The sequence below is a fragment of the Phaethon aethereus genome, assembly GCF_964289735.1.
Source record: "Phaethon aethereus genome assembly, chromosome: 8".
Classification (NCBI taxonomy): Eukaryota; Metazoa; Chordata; class Aves; order Phaethontiformes; family Phaethontidae; genus Phaethon; species Phaethon aethereus.
The window spans coordinates 28,419,571-28,438,427 of record NC_138584.1 but is presented as its reverse complement, the minus strand read 5'-3'; the positions used below and the strand labels follow the sequence as shown (position 1 = coordinate 28,438,427).

At 40.8% G+C, this 18,857-nt stretch overlaps 1 protein-coding gene across 1 annotated transcript in view; it reads left to right on the top strand.

The window, feature by feature from the left end:
* Positions 1 to 3,201: 3,201 nt before the first annotated feature.
* RAB3B (RAB3B, member RAS oncogene family) overlaps positions 3,202 to 18,857 on the top strand; it is a gene marked incomplete at both ends in the record, with an annotated part of 53,329 nt that continues 37,673 nt past the window's right edge. The window contains 2 exons of the mRNA XM_082003016.1: positions 3,202 to 3,222; positions 9,224 to 9,451. Coding sequence (XP_081859142.1) covers positions 3,202 to 3,222; positions 9,224 to 9,451 — 249 coding nt within the window. The remainder of the gene's footprint in view (positions 3,223 to 9,223; positions 9,452 to 18,857) is intronic.

The window sequence follows — 18,857 nt, the reverse complement described above, 5'->3', positions numbered from 1 at the left end:
TGGATGCAGCCCCAGATCAAAACGAGCAGGCCACAGCATCACATTTCAGGGTCTTGCATCATGCTGGCGGGTGGCAGCACCAGAGAAGGGCACTCATGTCCACTTAACCCTCTCCAGTAAGTCCATGTTGGTTCTCTGTTACTAGTTCAACCTGAGGAAGTAGCTCTTTCTGAGGCTCTTCTCAACGGCTAATATTGAGAAATGTCCTGAACTGGTAATTTCAGCTATGCTTCTTGTGCTTCTTGCTGTAAAAATGTGTCTTGTGCTTAAAGTTCTGCAGTATTTAGTTAGCTCTTGTAAATGTGTGCTTAGCTTACTGCAGCATGGTAGTATTTGATCTTTGACATAAGCAATCAGACTTATGTTTGGAAGTATTAGCTAATTAAAACATGGGAATTGCAAGGGCGCTTGTTTTAATCCCAGTTAGAAGGTGGCTTACTTCACATCATGGAGAACATCATAGCACAGAGAAACGAAATAACTTGTTCATCACAGATTTTCTGCTTGAAGGAGGAGGAGAAAAGGCAGCAAATTAAACTTCCCCTGCACTGCAGAGGCATCCTGAGCTGTCCTGTTTCCGTGTGGTTCTGGTTTACGGGTGGTTACTACAAGACAATGCCAGTCTCCAGTCACCTGATTTGGTCAGGACAGCAGATTGCCTTTGCCTATACATGAAAGCTTTTAGACCTGCTGATGCAGAAAAATCTGTAAGTCTCTTACTTGTGCAGTGTGGAGGGGTGTCTACCTGAATCTGCACATGGCCTGACTCCAGCTCTGCGTAGTATAAATTCCCTCATGTACCTGAACTTGTCTTACCTTCCACCACCATGGGTGGGCACGGTCATGGGTTCCTCTGTGGGGAGCTGTATCGCAGCGCAGAATGTAGCTGTGTCCTGCCTTGCAGCTGGGGAAGGATCAGCAAGGAGTTAAATGTGTCTTGTAGCAGAGTTGGTCCAAGTTCGTCTTGTGTTTTGTTCCGAGTGCTTTTATGTCGCTGTGCTACTTCAGTGTATTCAGCAGCGAGCTATTCAGAAGTATTTCACTATTGCCAGTTCATTCTCGGAGAAACCGAGGCAGAACTGCAGTGCTGGAGAGCCGAGGAGAAGGGGACTGAAGTCCGTTATCTCGGCTATCGCTGCAATGTTTGTAGCAGGAAGCAAGGGCTGTAATGGTGGTGAGTTTTGTAATAGCCATCAACCTTTTCAGCTCGCGCTGTTATCTGGAGACGGGGCTGGATTTGGGGTCAGCCTCAGCTAGCGGTTCGGTAGGTCTAGATATCAGCTGGAGTCTGGGGTTCCCAAACTCAATGGAATATTCAGGGAATTGCGGAAATCTCCTCTGTGTCCGCTCTTTAGGGCGTAAGGAGGATGTAAATCTCTTGTTCCCTGCATCCTTTGGGAGAGAGCTGAGCTGGGCTTGGTTAGCGGCTCCCCTTTAGAAGGGGAGATCTTTGTACTCTAAATACTTTCCTCTGTATCTTCTGGAGTAGTGTTTGCCAACAGGCGTGGAACTATGTGGTGATAAAAGAGTCACAATGAAAATACTCATAGAAGAGAGTAAAAAATGTGGGAACTTTTATTTCTTTACATTTTTTGCCATTGTAAAATTAGAGTGACTAACTCCTCCTTCCTGAGAGTTTTGTCATGGCTCTAAAATGAATTTAAGGATGTTGAACACTATGCAGGAAATGGGAGAGGCATGGCTCCAGACACGAGAGACATTTGGCTTGAGGAAATCTTTCTAACAACAGTCCCAGCCTGATCCCTAACAAAATGTAGTTGTTAGAGTTGATGAGAAAGGAGTGATATCCGCAGGTTCTTGACTTTTGTTCCACACCCAATTCTTAGAAGACTTTTTAAAGCCTGTGTTCCCAAATCTGAATGGGTAATAATAATAATCATAAATAACCACCTACAGTGTTTAGAGGTTTTTATCCTTCATGCATATATTGAACTCATTTGTAACATGTGAATTCTGGACCAAATTCACTACAAGTATCTTCTTGCAAAGACTTCTGGACTTATTAATGAATAAGTTTTAGTTTTCACTGTCAAGATGAGTGGCTCACATTTCTAAAGTAACAAACATAGACTTAATTTTCTTTCTGTTTACACTGTTGGATTATTTTTGTTCTAGATCTATCAATTAAGTTATTTGGATGATTCCTCAAAATCAAGTTCTGTACAGTACTGAAGTGCGAGCCAGAGGCTGTCACAGGGAGCAGCTGTTGCAGAGGGCAGGGGTGTGAGAACAGGAGGAAACGTAACTGATACTGAAAAATATGCAATACTTTGGGCAAGAGCAAGGTGCCATCTTGTTGCCAAGTGAGGCGATTGTCAATTGTGTGGATCATGAGAAAGGAGTTGTCCTTGTTTGATCCAAATTCTGACCTGGAATAGGTGGCTGCAGCTTGTTGTTTACATAAGGTTCGAGTTTGTCCACGTGTATTGGCAGTCTCCATGGGGCATAATGTAAGTCAAGATGACAAATGGTGATTTGCCCTTGTTTACTGGAGAGGAAATGCACTGGAGACAAAGTTGGCCTTTAGATTATATTAGTCATGAAAAAGAGGACTAAATTCTGTTATGTTTTTCTGCTCTGAATCTGGAATAACTATTACTTTAAGGCAATAATTTTTATATAGATGTGCTGTAAGGGGGGTTGCAGACATTTCCACATCCTATTGTAATTTGCCTTTGCAGCACAGTAGACTTTGACCCAGGTTTCGTGCAAAACATCAATGTATACAGATGTATTTCAGCTGCTCCTTGGTTCCTTTTCGTTTGCTGCCTTTCTGCAGGAAAGGTGTAATGATTCCTATCTGAGGTTTTGCATCCACTTGTAGGATTTATCTGGATTATTATTATTATTAATAAATATAGATAATGTCCCTTTAATAAATTTTGAACTGATGGCTCCAAATATCTGCTGTTATCTTAGTATCTGTCACTAACTCAAGCGCTGTTTCTGTTCTCCTTGTATGCTACAAGGCTTTCCCCTTTACCTTCAGTGAAGGAAGTTCGGACCCTTACGCAGCAGTGTGTTCACAATCTAACCTGCCTACCCATTAGTCTCTTACATAATATTCTCATTATCCATCTGTATTCTAAACATTGTAATCCTTTTGCTTCTACATCGCAGGTTCAACACTGTGACCACTCTCTTAATTCATATACTCACAGCAAAGCCTCCATCTGTCTCATGGATTATAGATCTAAATTGGTAACTATCACTTGCTTGCAATATTTATTAGCAGTTATGTTAATTGCTCCTACTATGTTTTCTGCTTCTGGCAAATCTCCCTTGTAGTACTAGCATTTGTATAAGACTCCGTAAGGTCACAGCCTTATTGCCTTTATGAGCTTTATTCTTAGGACAGCAGACATTGGCTGTAAAAAAAGAAATTAAAAACCCATTACTTGATAGAAATCTAATTCAGGATTTAATTTAATTCCTGAAAAAGAAAAAAAGAAAAAAGAATTTTTTCAGATGACAGAGCGCATAAAGGAGTAAGTTTTTATAATAGAGAATCGATGTAGCTGTGTAGCTTGTGAACTAGAATATTTTTAATGTAGATGCGCTTCTTAAGACTTTTGGGGGGGAGGGGGAACCCACAAGGTATTAACCCTTTTGAAAAGGAGTTACGCTGCATGTCAGTCAAGTCTCTTATGGATTACTGCTAAGCTGTAAATATCACGAATGAAAGAATCTTTTGGTTTAGCAACTTTTTTGTTCCTTCCCTACCACATAACTTACAGAATAATTTCCACATTTCTTTTAGCATCTTTAGAGCTACCTACAATGCTCCTGTCTTACATTTCTGTAAAAGCCTTGGCAGATGTGTGATCTATTTGACTTTAGCACTATATATTAACTTTAGTGTGATATAAGTGGTGTGGTTTTTTTGTTTGTTTTTTTTTTTTACTTCTATCTTTTATTTAGCCTCATTATTTCTGCTTTCATTACACGAGTGTCTAGTAATCTCTTTTCTTCCTTTCACACTCCTCAGTGCCTATGGGTAGCCAGGAGGCTAACAGGTACAGCTGTGTTTCTGAGTGTGCTCCTTCTCTTGCTGCCTGCTGTTACCACTTACTCCTTCTAAACTGATAGTCGTTAACTCCTTTATCAGTTTTTCTCTGTTGGCTGGTCTTGAGCATCTTGGACATCTTGACATCCTGGTCTTGGACATCAGGAACAATGAAATGGAATTAGGAAAAAGGAAGTTTTGACTCTGAAATAAAGGCATGGTTTAACACTGCTAGCTCTGTAAGGCAGTAAACTAGTAAGTCAGGAGAAACAGAGGCTCAGTTGCTGAACACACAGTCCGAGGCTGGACCCAGCCTGGAGTAGCATGCTGTCATAAGGTCTTTGACTCTAAGAGAGGGGCGGTTTCACCCCCATCTTCTCATCTGCCTAATGAGAGAAACGTGTGTGCTAGTGGATGATGAAGAAACAGTTGAACAGTCATATTTAAATTGCCGCTGGTCCTATAGAACACAAAACCTATGTAGTAAATTTCAATTCTGGCTTTAAAAATAAAACGGTGACAAATATTACTAGTTTTTACTGTTAGAAATGCACAGAACTTGTAATATACAGAATGTATAGGTTCATAACAAGTTGAAATTGCAGATATATCTTCCTGTGTAGTTTGAAGTATAAGTTCCATCAGTGTGACCATGTTTCCTGGTTAACTGAGGGACTAACAGCAGACAAGGAGACCCTTTTCCAAAGGCAATTCAGACAGTTTCTCGCAATGTTGTGAGAGAGTAGGACTTGGGACAGTGAACAGACCCATGTGGTTGCTAATACAGAGATGCCTAAACTTCCAAGATAATGATCAGATTTCTTGTTTCTTGTCTGTGAGTGGATAGAGAAGAACAGCCCTCTCTCAGTTTGTAGCCAAAATGATAAAGGCTGGAAACACTGAATTCAATATTATTTTTTTTATGGAAATGAATGGATGGCAAGATATACCAGTTAATTTCTAGCCAACACCATCAGCCTTGGACAGTTCATGTACTGCTTTTCACTGAAGTTGGCTGCAGAACTGGGGCAGTGGTGACCACTTTTAGTGATTCGTAAGAGCAGTAACATGTTGATGGTTCCTGTTGCACTACAAAACAGCTTGATTCTTCACCATGATGTTGGTCACAAATTAAAGAGAACAGCTGTGTGGAGCCATCTATATGACACATTTCAGTGAATGCTGAAGGCGATGAAGACTGGTTTTCCATGGAGGTGTCTTATGATGATAGGCTTTTTTTTTTTTTTTAACTTCATTAGACCAAAATAGAAAATAAAGGCAGGAGAGACATCTTGACTGAGGAATGCATTCTTTGGTGGCTAATAAACTCTGATTAAGATTTTACTGCTTTAGAGCATTTGTAGCATCCTCTTCCTATGTGGTTTCTCTGCCTAATAAAAGGCGAGGTCACACTGGAGGCTTTTGCCTCAATAGGGAAATAATAAGGTATCTCGTAGCTGCGTAACTTCTTCCAAAACTAGCTGGAAGTGGTTGTGTGAAGACCTTGTTCCCATTGCTCAAGCATGTGGGGAAAACAGGTTGTCAATATTAGCATGCTCTTAGCTACAAAGAAGGGAGATACCCAGGCAAAGAACTAAAAGATGCAAGGTCTCATACTGAAGTGTTTTCAGGGATAATTTGGTTGGGAGCTTTTTCTTCCCCTGTGTAATGGGTGTTAGGTAATGCAGCTAAATCTTTCCTGTAGAGGTATTTTCTTGAGGGTTATTCCAAGGCAGTCAAAAGGGAAACAGTCAGGAGCCTCTCTTTTGCACTCTGCTTGCCAGTCGTATTTGACTTGGTCTTCTGTAACAAAACCCTAGTGAGTCTGCACGTGCTTGTAAAACAGCAGAGATGCTGCTGTGTTTGGAGCCACCCTAAGCAAGGAGCACGTGTAGCTGCGCACCTGGAGAGCAGGGGGTCACACTGCCAGCTAAGCGTCCTTTCGCCAAGGAGGGGATAAAATCCTCTGGGAGCGATGGCTGTGCGAGCTGTTCCGATGAGTTGGACGGGAGCTGCCTGACGTCTGTGCGTCATTGCTTTTTCCTTCCGCTGCTGATGCTGAATCTCCACCAGGTGCGGAGGACCTGCAGGAGAGGTGATTTTGTGGACCTTTCTCTCAGTAGCATAGCAACCTCCATCGTTTCCCACTGCTTGGTCCTCTCCCCTTGGCTCCCTCAGCTGTGCTGGATCAGGAACTGAACCAACTTTAAAAACAGCCCTGGAAAACAGGAGAAGTTGTAGGAGGATTTATTTTTAACTGGGATCTCTCTGTTCTCTGAAGCAGCCCTCCGCATTGTCCTCAGGACTGGCATAACTAGGGATCACTTGGAGCAGGGGTGGGACAACAAGTGGGGAAAAGGAAGGGAGGAGAAGATCTGTGGGGTTCCTGGCTTCAGGATTCAAGCACAAATTCAGGGACAGCCCTGCGAACGCTTTCAGCCCAAACGCCGGTGGAGCGCAGCTTCAGTAAATGATCTGCAATCAGAGGAGTAGTCAGTAATTGCTACTAGAGTGCTTTCAGTTTCACCCTATCGACCAGAGGAGGGGAAAGGAAAAAGTAAAATTTAAGCACAGGGGTGGAATTTTCTTTGAAATTTGTGTGCTCCGACGCTGCCTCTAATGATCCAAGGAGCCAGCCTGCAGCATCTTCAGCGTAGCGGAGCGGCACGCGCAGGCCAGCAAGTGTTGTGCTTCTATGACAACAGCCCCGCGTTCTGTGCAAGTATCATTTGATCTTATTTTCTGCATTGTGCTTCTAACAAAGCTGCTCTAGCTGGCCGCATTCTGTAATTGCTTTTTTAACTGAGATCTGAAAGTCATGTCTGTAGCCAGGTACGCTTTTGATCATAGCCGTCTGGGGGGGGTTAATAGAAGCAGCAGCGTTTCATTTAAAAGATCAGCTTGGAGTGTGTAGGTGGATTCTGCAAAGGCAGGGGTCGAAAGAAGATATTGATTCTTGTACAATTAGTGGAATACTTCCTTGTTAAAGGTCTGCCTCTGAATCTTTAAATGACCAGGCTTCAAGTGATGAGGGCATCTGTTTTTTTTCAAGCCTCTGTGAGTGGAATGGAGTAGAGATTTTAATTTTTTTTTTCTTCTTTAGTAAGTGTACATGTGTTCCCAGGGGCATTTGTGGAAGTTATGTATGTGCATGAGGAAGATAAATTACTCAAATAGAGAGCTTCTTACTGTCTTCCCAGATTGATGATAGTACAAATCAACTAATCATCTGGATTCATAATTTTTGCAGCTGAGATTTCTAACATTTGAAGCGGGCAGTGAGAGCATTGGCCTGTGTGTTTGTAAGTCAGATGAATTCTTCATTTTAGAAATTCCTATTAAGAAACACAAGGCATGAGTAGAAGAAAAGCCCTTTTCTGATACACTGGTGAGAAAAAAATTTGTGCTTGGTTTTTCTGGAGTGCTTGCAAAGGACTGTAGTCTTACTGAAGAGCAGCTGAAGTTCAGAAGAGTGTGTATCAGAATTGTGTTGTATCCTACAGAGAATCACTTGTGGGAAGCATTTTACTGCATTCAGTGCAGCTGTTGACTATTGATTCGGATAAAGTTCTTCAGAAACTGTCCTTGTTAATGCAGTCTGAATGAAATATCTGCTGCACCAGCCCTTTTCTGTGTGAGGAAGTTGCATGTGTTTAGTTGGAGATAAACCGTCATGCATATTTTACTGAAGTTTTAACTAAGTTGGTTTTGGTTTGTTTCACCTCTGTTGGGAATTTAAATGAAATTTTCATCACAGTTTAAATTGCCTTTGGATAGCATTTTGGTTTATAGCTGTTTAACTACAGTGAGGTGTGAACTGTTTTGGTTTGGTTTTTTTCAGTGATTGAAGTCCTGTGTGCAGGTGAGACTTGCTAAGAAGGAAAGTATTTGGGCACATGGTGAGAGTAGACATTGGTGGGAGTTTTGTTCCCAAAGATGCCCACGAATCTGAGTTGAGAGGAATAATAATTTCTTTCTCTGGATGCCGGGGGAAGAAGAGACTGGTCTCCACTCAGTGCTTTCTGACACTGGACACAGGTAGCATGTGTCCTGCTTTGGTGGATGAGTAGCTGCTAATCAGACCAGTGCTGTCATTGCCCCAGTTTGCACAAGGCCCCGAGTGGTTATAAGGAGCAGAGACCTTTGCTTGTTTGATGTGGGGTAGATTTTTGAAACAGCATTACAGATGAAAAGTGTGGTATATCTGTTAAAAGGTAAAGCTACCTTTTTCTCCTTTCTAGTAATTTGGTCTGTGTAGTTGTCTTCCGCTTGGTACAGAGAGAGATGAAAAGGCAGGGGCTTGCCTTCTCCCACGGAGTGTCTGAGCTGCTTCTGTTAAAGCAGCCAGGGCTGCTCAGTGAGTTCCACCCGTCTTGATAGATCCGACTCTGCAGTTGTTTTTTGGTTCCTGAATCCAGTTCAGGGTCACAAGAGGAGGGATTTCTGAGACCCCACTAACATCCCCAACTCTCATGTCTCCCATAATCAAAAGGGATAATTTGTCCATTCCAAATGCCACGCACAGCCCCACTGAGCCCTCATGTTTTATGCAGGTGCTGTTTATTTTAATTGCTGTCTTGAATGTAGATAGGTGTTGCATGGATTCAAAGTTTTGAGCTGAAATTCCCGGTGTTTCATCTTCTCCCATTGCTTTTTTTTTTTCTCCTCTAAATATTGAGGACAGCACTTTTCTAGGGATAAAATGGTGGTGGTGCATGTACTAGAAATGTAGATTTTTCCCTAGTAGTCACAAAAGGAATTATTTTTGTTTACGTGCCTTGTCACTGCTTAATGAATTGCATAGCTGGATGCACTGTCCAAGGTTTTAGTTCTTGGTGCGGTACTCCAGTTTATTGGAGCAACAGAAGTGGCACCCTGCCACAGGAGTAAGGAATGCTGTTTCCCCACGAGTATTTGAACAATCTGCAATAGCCATCTGTTATTCTTTTAAACACAAAGCAGTGCAACAGGTGTATTTCCTGGGCTTGGAAATCTTTCCAGTACAAGTGGATAACAGAAATCTAAAGCCAAGATTTAAAAGAAGATTTCAAGATGTGTTCCTCTTTATTCAGCAGATAAAGTGGTAATGATATTAGGAAGAAGAGAGATAAGCTAAACATATGGTACGCAGTTAAGGAAAACAAATGCTGAACTGCTCTTAAATCTGTTCTTTTTCAATGTTTGTCATTTTCTTAGATGGCTTCAGTAACAGATGCCAGATACAGGCAGAAAGACACTTCAGATCAAAATTTTGATTACATGTTCAAACTCCTGATCATTGGCAACAGCAGCGTGGGTAAAACATCCTTCCTCTTCAGATACGCTGATGACACTTTCACGCCAGCCTTCGTTAGCACAGTAGGAATTGACTTCAAAGTGAAAACAGTTTATAGGAATGACAAGCGGGTGAAACTGCAGATTTGGGTAAGTGCCAGCATTTTCAAAAACGCTTTATATTAATCCCACCAAAGATACAGTGGTAAAAAAATAGCTTGTTTGGAAACAGATTTTTGGATTAATATAGATTTTGATTGTTCATATGTTTTATGTGGCTGTGTCATATGTATCCCTGCAGCATGGCTGGGTACGTGCTCTTTGCATTGCTGTCTCACTCAACTGGTGAGACTCCTGATATGGCCTTAAGCAGCGGCTCTTGTTCTTAGGAGTCAGTGTACTATGAAACTGCAACAAACCCAAAACAGGTCTGGAGCCCTTTAGTAGCGCTTTTTGAGTGAGCACTAGCAGGTGAAGTTCAGTGAGCGCTTAATGAGTGAACTCTAGGCATAGCTTCTACTATCAGCTTATGTCCTCCACGTAAGATACTTGTGTCTTCCTGCAACTCATGTGCCTGCTCAGCAGCGCCAAGCCAGCTCACTTCATCCATCCAGGACTCCTCAGGGGGAAGACGGAGGTATGCTTCAAACCATCTCTGTTGACACGACTTCTTGCTAAATCAAATGGGAAGAGAACTTGTGCAGGTAAGCTGGAGGCTCCCTCCTCAGTCGTGGGACCTCTTCAGCCTTTTTGAACTAGAGCATCCTAACCCAGTTAAAAATAGTTCCTGAGCTACAGAGTAGAGGACCAAGGCCAAGCAATTTTCAGTAGCTCATGATGTTCCTTTTTATGGAAAGCAACTGTTTTCTTTTACTCTACTTGCTGGTAAGTGACTTAAACCCTACAGTGCAAATGCAATTTACCCTGATGGTGCTTAACCCCTCTGTGTCCCAGTGAATTACTCGGCATGTTTAAAAAAACTAGGCTCAGATTGCTGTGTTTTAAAGTACCATGGGGCTCCAGGTGGAATTCCAGTTTGCAAGATTCTTTTCTTCCGCTTTGCGTAGAAATAAAATATCTCAAGTAGAAGATATGAGGTCAATATTCTCTTAAACAATTTCAAAGGAGTTAGCTCACTAACTCAAAGGGGCTGTCTGCATAGTGGTTTCTCCCACAAGTTAAGCTTAACGTTCAGGCTTGAAGATGAGTTGAAACTGTATAACATTTCTACCCAAATCCTGCCCTACCTACAAGTGTAATTTTCTAGTTGACCTATATACACTTGATGTATAATTAGTCTTTAATTATTGCATTTAAAGGTAATATTATAGTAATCACATTGTTTTTTGTGATTTATTGTGATGATCTTGAATAGTCACATAGTTGCAATAAAATAGAATCTAAAATGAGGAGCTTTTTTCTTCTTTTTACTGCAACAGCAGGATTCATTTTATTTCTGTGTTGCTGGGTACAAGGTACAACAAATTATTTCATAGAAGTTCCTTTTTGTGTTGCAAAATTCTGGCATTGAAACTAATGTAGATAACCTGGCATGAAACTGATTTAATTTAGGGTTTAGGTAATAAGAATGTTTGGACTTCAGGCCCCATAAGCAACTAAAGACAATTTCCATCCAGTTTGTCTGTCTTAATATCAGAACATGAAATTCACTAATAAGTTGAGTAAAAGCAAGACAGAAAGCATCATAAATATTTGGGGTTTTTGCAGAGATTCTGGGATTAAAATGAATTAAGCAATAATTTTAATTAAATCTGTTTGAAGGCTTTGGGGGAAAAAAGTTTTAATAACCTTAAACTTCTTATGGAAAAAGATGCTGGGTGGATTCCTCAGAGGAATGGCTATCTATAGGACATTTAATATTGGAGTTACCAACAACGCTGTTGATTTAAAATCTATTTTCAATAAAAGGCTCATGTAACTGTTTGACAGCTTCCAGAGTGACTTGGGCTCTTTTCTTCTCTCTTTCTGTGCTCCTTGCATGGATCCCCGATGTGAGTCATGATTTAAGGACCTTAACAAAAATGTTAAGTGTGTACCTCTAGAAAAAGCACAGTATTTGAACTTCTTTATCTCCTGCCTGTCCTGAGACTAAACTTGTAATTTCGATGTATTCTTCAGGGTACATGTAGTAGTAGTGGGGGTCATTAGCATACCAGAACTATGTGTTCCTGTGTGTTTTCTTAACAACTTGTCTTCCAATCGCTTTTTAAAATTATTTAGAGCTGCTATTGATTTTCTGTGAGTGTGGGACCCTGCGGCTCCATTGAACACTTTACTTTTACTTACAACTTTCTGGTTATGTTGACATTTTTAAAAATTATGCTCCCTTTAAGCTTGATGTTAAGTCTTACCTGAATCAGATTTAATGTGAAACTAAGCAAAGGAGGAAAAGGCACAAGTGTTTAAATTAACCACTTCAAATGTCTTTATAAAATCCATAGAGGAGCACTTCTAGGAACCTCTAATGTTCTCCGCTCTGTGGAGCCATGTCCCTTTCAGTTCATGGGTGCTTGTGGAGCTCTTAAGTGTCTGCAGCTGTGGCAGACTGGAGGTGCTCGAGGGCTGTGCACAACTAACCTTGTTTTGTGTCCTACAAATCTCAAGGCAGGGGGGAAGTTACTACTGCTCTGCTGTTATCCAGAGAGATCAGTGATCAGTGGGACTTTATGACTTGTGCCTGTGTTGAACAGAAGGGCAGAATATTTGGGTGTAGGACCCCAGCTACAAAATTTCTCCTTGGGTTTTCTTAAAGCCAAGAAAAATTAACACTGCTTCAAGTGCCAAGCAGCTGCACGTAAAGACTAACAGCATGTTGCTGTCTCTGTAAAATGTCTTGCTGGCCTGTCTCGTGGTTAATATCCCCACTAGAAACTGATGAGCATTTTTAAGCTAGAGATCTGGCTTTTGTGGTTGTGCTGAGTCTGAGGAAGTCCGTATTTTGTTAATCAAGATTTGACAAGCTGTCAAATGTACTGATCAGAAGAGACTGCTGCTCTGTTTAATTTTGATGTCCTTAGTGGGCCTCTTGATTTGTTGACATTAACACCTCAATCACCCAAGCTGGTATTTTAATAAGAGTCCTATCAGTTGTGCTAGTGAGCTAGCAGTTTGGGAAATGATCTGCTTTGAAAAGGCTTGAAAGGAGTACCTCTTGAGTTTGCGAGGAATGGGACATAGCAAAGATATTCATGGTGTTTTTAAGGTAGAATGGTGGTTCTGCGGCTAGAGAGCAAAATAGTAAAATGATCTGGAGAGGGGTTATGTGAAATAATGTTTTGTAGTTGTGTGTTTGTGGGTTTTTTTTGTTTGTTTGTGTTTTTTTTGTTTTTTGTTTTTTTTTTTTAAAGAAGTCCAAGATCAGTTGAATGTGTGTTAATTTCAAGTCTTTTCTGTCTTGTTTAGGAATGGTGGCTTTGTGTAAATAGAATAAATTACCTTTACTGAGAAAGTTCATTTTGTAGTTGGATGAGGTTGGGCAATTTAAACATCTCTAATTTAAAACATTACTTACCTAAATATAGTCATATATATCATGTAGATATTCTAATATCTACATAGATGTAATTCTCGGATTAGATTTTTTTTTTAATTATTACAGATGGCAGTGCCATATTTTCATATAAAGTATCTCCCTTATGATATATTTGTAAGGAGCCAATTTATAATCTCTGTCTGCATTTGGGATGTACATGTGGATTATTTCTTTCTTGACCAACAGTTTTGTATTCTCAGAGTTGCTAATTACTGATTACTAAAGGAAAGCTATTTATTTTCAACAAGTTATGTTTTTTATTATGAATAAATCCCAAAGGTAACTTTATTATATACTTAGCAAATGCACACAGTTAATACTCAATGCAGTGTGCAGGTTGCTTAGCCGCTGGAGAGGCCACTTTGACCAGATCCAGATGGAAGCAGGGTGAATGAATAAAAGTGATTTGGGTATTAGGTGAGAGCAAGGTGAGATTTCTCCCCCTCCATCCTTCCTGTGCATTTGTGTCTGGTGGTGGTAAGTAATGATAACAGCAGAACTCTTGAGCAACATAGAATTGAGGTTAACTGCTGCGGGGCAAACTCTGGTCCTTTGTGCTGGCCCAGTCTAGGTTAATTCCACGAACTCTTTGGATAGTAACACAAATCTACTGATGGAAAATCATCGGCAGTGTTTACCCCAAAACACCTGCACGCCACAACACTTTGCACACCACGCAATACGTGATTTGTGTGAGGAATTTAACTACACTTCCATTATACTCTTGTATAGTACCCTACACAATGGGGTCTCTTTTGTTGCACGTACTACATGTAACACTTAAACATATATGTGATTAATAATAAAAATAACTAAATACAGGGTTTGGCAGCTGATGTTATGGTTGAAACTACTTTCAACCCCCTTTTAAAGGCAAATAGAAGTTAAATTTAACTTCAGATTAAAAGGCAAAAAGGATGTGATGTTCAGACGGAGCCAGCATATTTAGGCTGCAGTATGAATTTTCTTTTAAGGTGCTGCTTATCAGATTTAAACTGCTAGGATGAGTATAGCTTTTTCTTTCCTATTAACAAAAATGTTTCCATGGCTTAACTGCTGAAACCTGCAGGGGTTTGAGATTAGTGGATGTCTGAAACACATGTTACAGCTTTCAGGCACAGCTGGGAAGAGGGTGCAAAAAGCAACATTGCTCTCTTTTTGTGAGAAGGATCTTTATGAACAGAAATATGACAACTGCTAATTATGCTAAGTGGCAGTTAGCATTACAAAACACAAAAAAGCAAAAAAGTGTAAACCAAAATAAAATGTAAGCGGTGTAGCCATCCAGAAGGTAAATATGCAGTGTTTTTAACAGCTTTTTGTATCAGTTGTAGCCTGGATGACAGGATATTGCTGTGCAGCTTGCCTCATAGAGAAGGGATTCAAAGAAGTAATACTGGTAACTAAGTTCTTTTTTCTTTTTTTTTTTTTTTTCATTTAAAGGAGATAAAATTAGAACACTGTCATACTTGATTGTAAATTTTAATGTTAATTGCACACTTAACCAAAAGCTAATTATGCATTTCAGATGAGAGAATAATCTATTCCCCTGGCATCCCATTGCCATCATGTTTTTGTTAAGTTCCTCATAAGCACTGACTTTAGACTTGAATGCTTGCACAAAACTTGTTTCTTAAAAAAGAGGTAATGAGAGTTCTGTAATTTAATATATAGATGCAATGGCGATGGATGTCTCTAAAGATCTACACAAAGAACTAAAATGGACAAAGACATGATAGTGAAAAGAACAGACTGATCCTTGCAACAGAGGCAAGGGTTGCATCTTATTTGCAGCATTGAGGACTTACTGGGTCCCAGGAATTGAAATCATGGGGAGTGAGTAGATGTAAAGCACTACTTCTGATGTTAAAACACAATGCAAAGTATTTGACCGCAGAAGAGATACAGTAACAGTGTCTGTAATTCAATTCCAAGGTCTTGGTTATATCGCAAGTAATAATACTCCTGCTTTGGGAAGAACTTGGTGCTCATGTCACTCTGAGAGGTCCTTAAGGTTAAAGTTGCAACAGTGATACAAGGGAGAGGAATAAAAACTTAACTAATCACCCAGGTTTTTATTTTTATCCCACTCACTGCCAGATTTATTTAACAGCCTAAGCTTGCTGTGTTTGCAGTTAAACAGCTGACACAGAAGGTTTATTTCTGCTTGTAGTTAATCACCTCAATCGCTTTGTTATCTCGTTATAACTCTACGTTACAGCGAAGGCCAAATGCAACTTCAGTCTAAGCTCTGTTACCACTGCAGTTATTCCTGCTTACAGTATTGGATTTACTCTCACTGCAAGGTGTAGAATCTCTTTTCATGCTACATCTTTGCAGAGTTACTAGGTATATGGAGCATTTGCCCTTGTTCCGTGCGTTTCAGTAAAATAAAAAAAAAACACCTTACAGTATTGTGTTCAGAGGTACCAGGCTGTATTGAGGAGCAAGGTTGAGTGTATTTGTGTTAGTTGATTAGGAGCTGCTGATAGTTCAAAGGTTTGTGCCTTTTCTAGAGAAAATGGGCCAACGTTAACTGATTGTCCAGTAGAGGAAAAGCTGTACGTGGGAAATTTCAAGGGAAAATTTTCCGTTGATGTAGTAAGGCAGTTAAGCTTCGAAAGGACAAATGGGTTGCTGGTCTCCTGACATTTTGTTTTTAATGCATTTTACAGCAGAAATCCAGAATAGATATTTTGTAATCATTTTACATAAGGTCTTAGACTTATGTGCCTCAATGTTTTCCTGTTGTCCTTGTCTTACCAGAATCAACCTTACTTAGTCTTTCGCAATGTTATTTTCTGCATAATGACTAGATATATTCTATATTTAAATATGCTTGTTTACACTGTGATCAGTTACGAGATAATACAGTGGGTGGAATTGATGAGTTCTTAAAGTATTTGTCTCAAGTGAGGATGTACTTAAACTGTGTCGTAAGTTTTTGGTCAAATGAGAGAATACAACTATTTGTTGAGCTTCTTCACATTTATAACTTTCATGCATTAGGTTGTCTAATGCAGTGTCACGTTTATGCAACACTTATGAGTAGACTGAATGGCTGATTTTAGAGATAAAAACAGGAACCAGAGACAACAAAAACTGTTTTTCAGATGTGAGAAATTGTACCCTGTAGCACAACTGGAGTACCCAGGAGTTTAGCAATGGGTACTTTGTAATTTATTTTCTGTTGTCTAGATACTTAATGTCATCCCGGTTCATTAAACAGCGTGAACTAAGCTCCCAGATACTGAGCACTGATTTTTTGCGTTTCTGTCGGCAAGGCTGTTTCCAGTCACGTGGAGGGAAGGTCATGTGAGTATCCCTGAAACGCCTTTTGTTAGAAAGGCGAATGAGTGATGATCCTTCTAGCACAGGGGAAATGGTGACATTATTCCCAGTCCACAACATAAAATCATCTGTGGTTTTGTGCTGTTTGGCTTTTTTTAATAACCAGGTCCCCAAAATGACCTGTTACCTGGTTGTTGTAGTTAAATTGTGCTGAAGCTGCAGTGTGACCACAGTGTGCTCGGAGATCCACCTGGCTGCTGTGTGTAGCTGCGTTGGAGGGCAGCAGCGGTGGGCTCTGCAGGTGTGTATGGTGCTGGCAGAAGGAAACACTGCTGAGAAACAACAGAAACTGGACAAAAATGCAGCACACTCCTGCAGTGTGGAGAATTGGGAGGCCTATGGCTTGCTGGTTAGGTTCTCCCATCTGCAGAAGAACGTAATGTTTACTAGGAGACACTGACCTCAACCTAGATACGTGGTGAGCCCTTCTGGCTGCCCAGCAAATATTAATGGGTGGCAAAGCGGGAAGCATATAAATCCTGTTTGGGGATAGATATATCTTTCCATAGCAGCTTAGCACTTCGCATTTTATAGTCAGGGGCCACTGCAGCCCAAAAGCGTATCCTAGGCATCCCAGAGTATCCTCCTCTGCTTCTGTCACAGTCCAGGCTTTGGACTTTAGCTGTGTTGCTAAGATGTTCATCCTTCCAACTGGAGCTGCCAGTCCCAAGTGTTTTTCCGAGCTCACACATGGCATCCTGTGCTTCTGTTGTGCGCTTTCATCTTGTTTGAAAAGTCTTCTAGTTTTGTTTGTTCTGCTTCACATCCATTTCTTTGCTAATCATGTATCGGATGCTCACTGCTTTGCTAGTAATTTATGTTGGAACCCGAAACAGGAGGTGGCAAGAGTGTTGGAAACTTGCGGGGAGGAGGTGTAAGTGGAGCAGATAAATGCACTATGTTATGAGCTGCTGTGCTTTATTAACTGAAATAACTTCATACGGTGTAAGACTCAAATGGTTGAGCTTTGTCTATTACTTAAAGAAGGCTCAATGGCGGTATTTTCTCAGCCAGATTCTGGCTGGCTAATAGCTCTGACAAACAGAGACATCTGTACCAGTGCTAAAGGGTAAAGTCACGGGGAGAGAGCGATGGGTGTAGGTGCGCGTGTGCACATGCGCTACTGATGTCTGTCAGGTGTTACCGTCGCTCTGCTTTTCTTGTAGCCAGAGCGATAAAATAGAACATGCAGGGGATCTGCCCATGCGATGCTTACTAGGAAGGGTATTCACCCTAATGCCGTTTTTGCTTTTGCATGCGCTTATTCAAAGATCCGTGTGCTGCTTCCTCTCCTTTGGTCCCTACATCGGTGACAACACTGTGGCTGTTCCGAAGTTACCGAGTGCTTGAGTGCCATGGTAACTGCATCCTGCTCGCTGGCTGCCAGCGGGCACTGAGCCCTTCCCAGTTCTGAAAGGAAGCAAGTGCTCCCAGTTCCAAATTGTGGTAGACTGGCGTGAGTCAGCTTTGATCAGTCCATGGAAAGTCCTTTACCAAGATCTGCAGGTCTCCTTTTTTTTTGCCCCCCCCTCCTTTTTTTTGAGAGAAGAAAGAGAAATAACTCCCATCCACTGTGTTTTGGATTACGTTTAAAACTCTTAAACTGTCCTACATTATTGAAAGGCTAAAAAAAAGCATTCCCATTGGAATTATCAGCAAATGTTAAATTGCTTCCTTGCTGTGCGTTTTAGCCCTGTGCTGTACGCATTTCTGTAAGGCTATACCACTTTTCCTATAGTTTTCTCTTGGCTCTGTGTTATACAACACAGCTTACTCTTGGTGAAATCAGGTAGCACCTTTGTAAAAATGTACATTAACTGTAAGGATAGTTCTCACAGAGTACTGTTGTAACAGAATTTGAAATAATGGAGTTGTGCGTAAGAGTGAACAAGAATAGCTGGGGAAAAGAGAGGAAGTAAATAGTTTCCTTTTTAGAGAAGAAATATTCTGACTATAATGTAGCATGCTGGTGCATCAATTAATTGCACAGAAGAACAACACTGGAAATTTACAGCCAAGCAAGGCTAATTAAAGAGTGAATTTTCAGAGTCTCTCTTGCATCAGGGTGGAATGATGGACCTTAACCCTTATGCTTCTCTTACCCTCTCTCATCCCTTGCTGGTTTGTAGAACTACCAAAATTGTGAAGAAAATCAGACCTCACCATGTTCATGTGTATGTGTGTGCATTTTCTAAAGCGACACTCTAATGTACTTTTGTTGTTATCAACTCCAGCTACGATAATGGTGACAGCCCCGCAGAGATTAACTGAGGCTGTGTGATTTGGGGTGTGTAGTCATGTAATGTCTTGACAGCTTGTTGGACAGAATCAACTCTCTCTGGAGTTGTCTCCAGTATCATCAGATGTAAACACTTCTGTTGGTTCAGTGTTGCTGTAAAATACAAACTTTTTCAGCTGGAAGTGTAGACAACTCCACTGCGCAGTCCTGACATGCCATAAAGCCAGCGAGTGAGTGGAGTGAAAACTGATACAGAACTAGAGTAGAACCAAAGCAGGACCATGAAATGGAAAAACAAACAAACAACAAAAAACCCTCAAACAAACCAAAAAAACACAAACCACAAAAAAAGCAGTGCCTTTAATGGTTATGTTAATTACAGTGGAAAGCAACATGGAAGAAGCAGTGCTCAT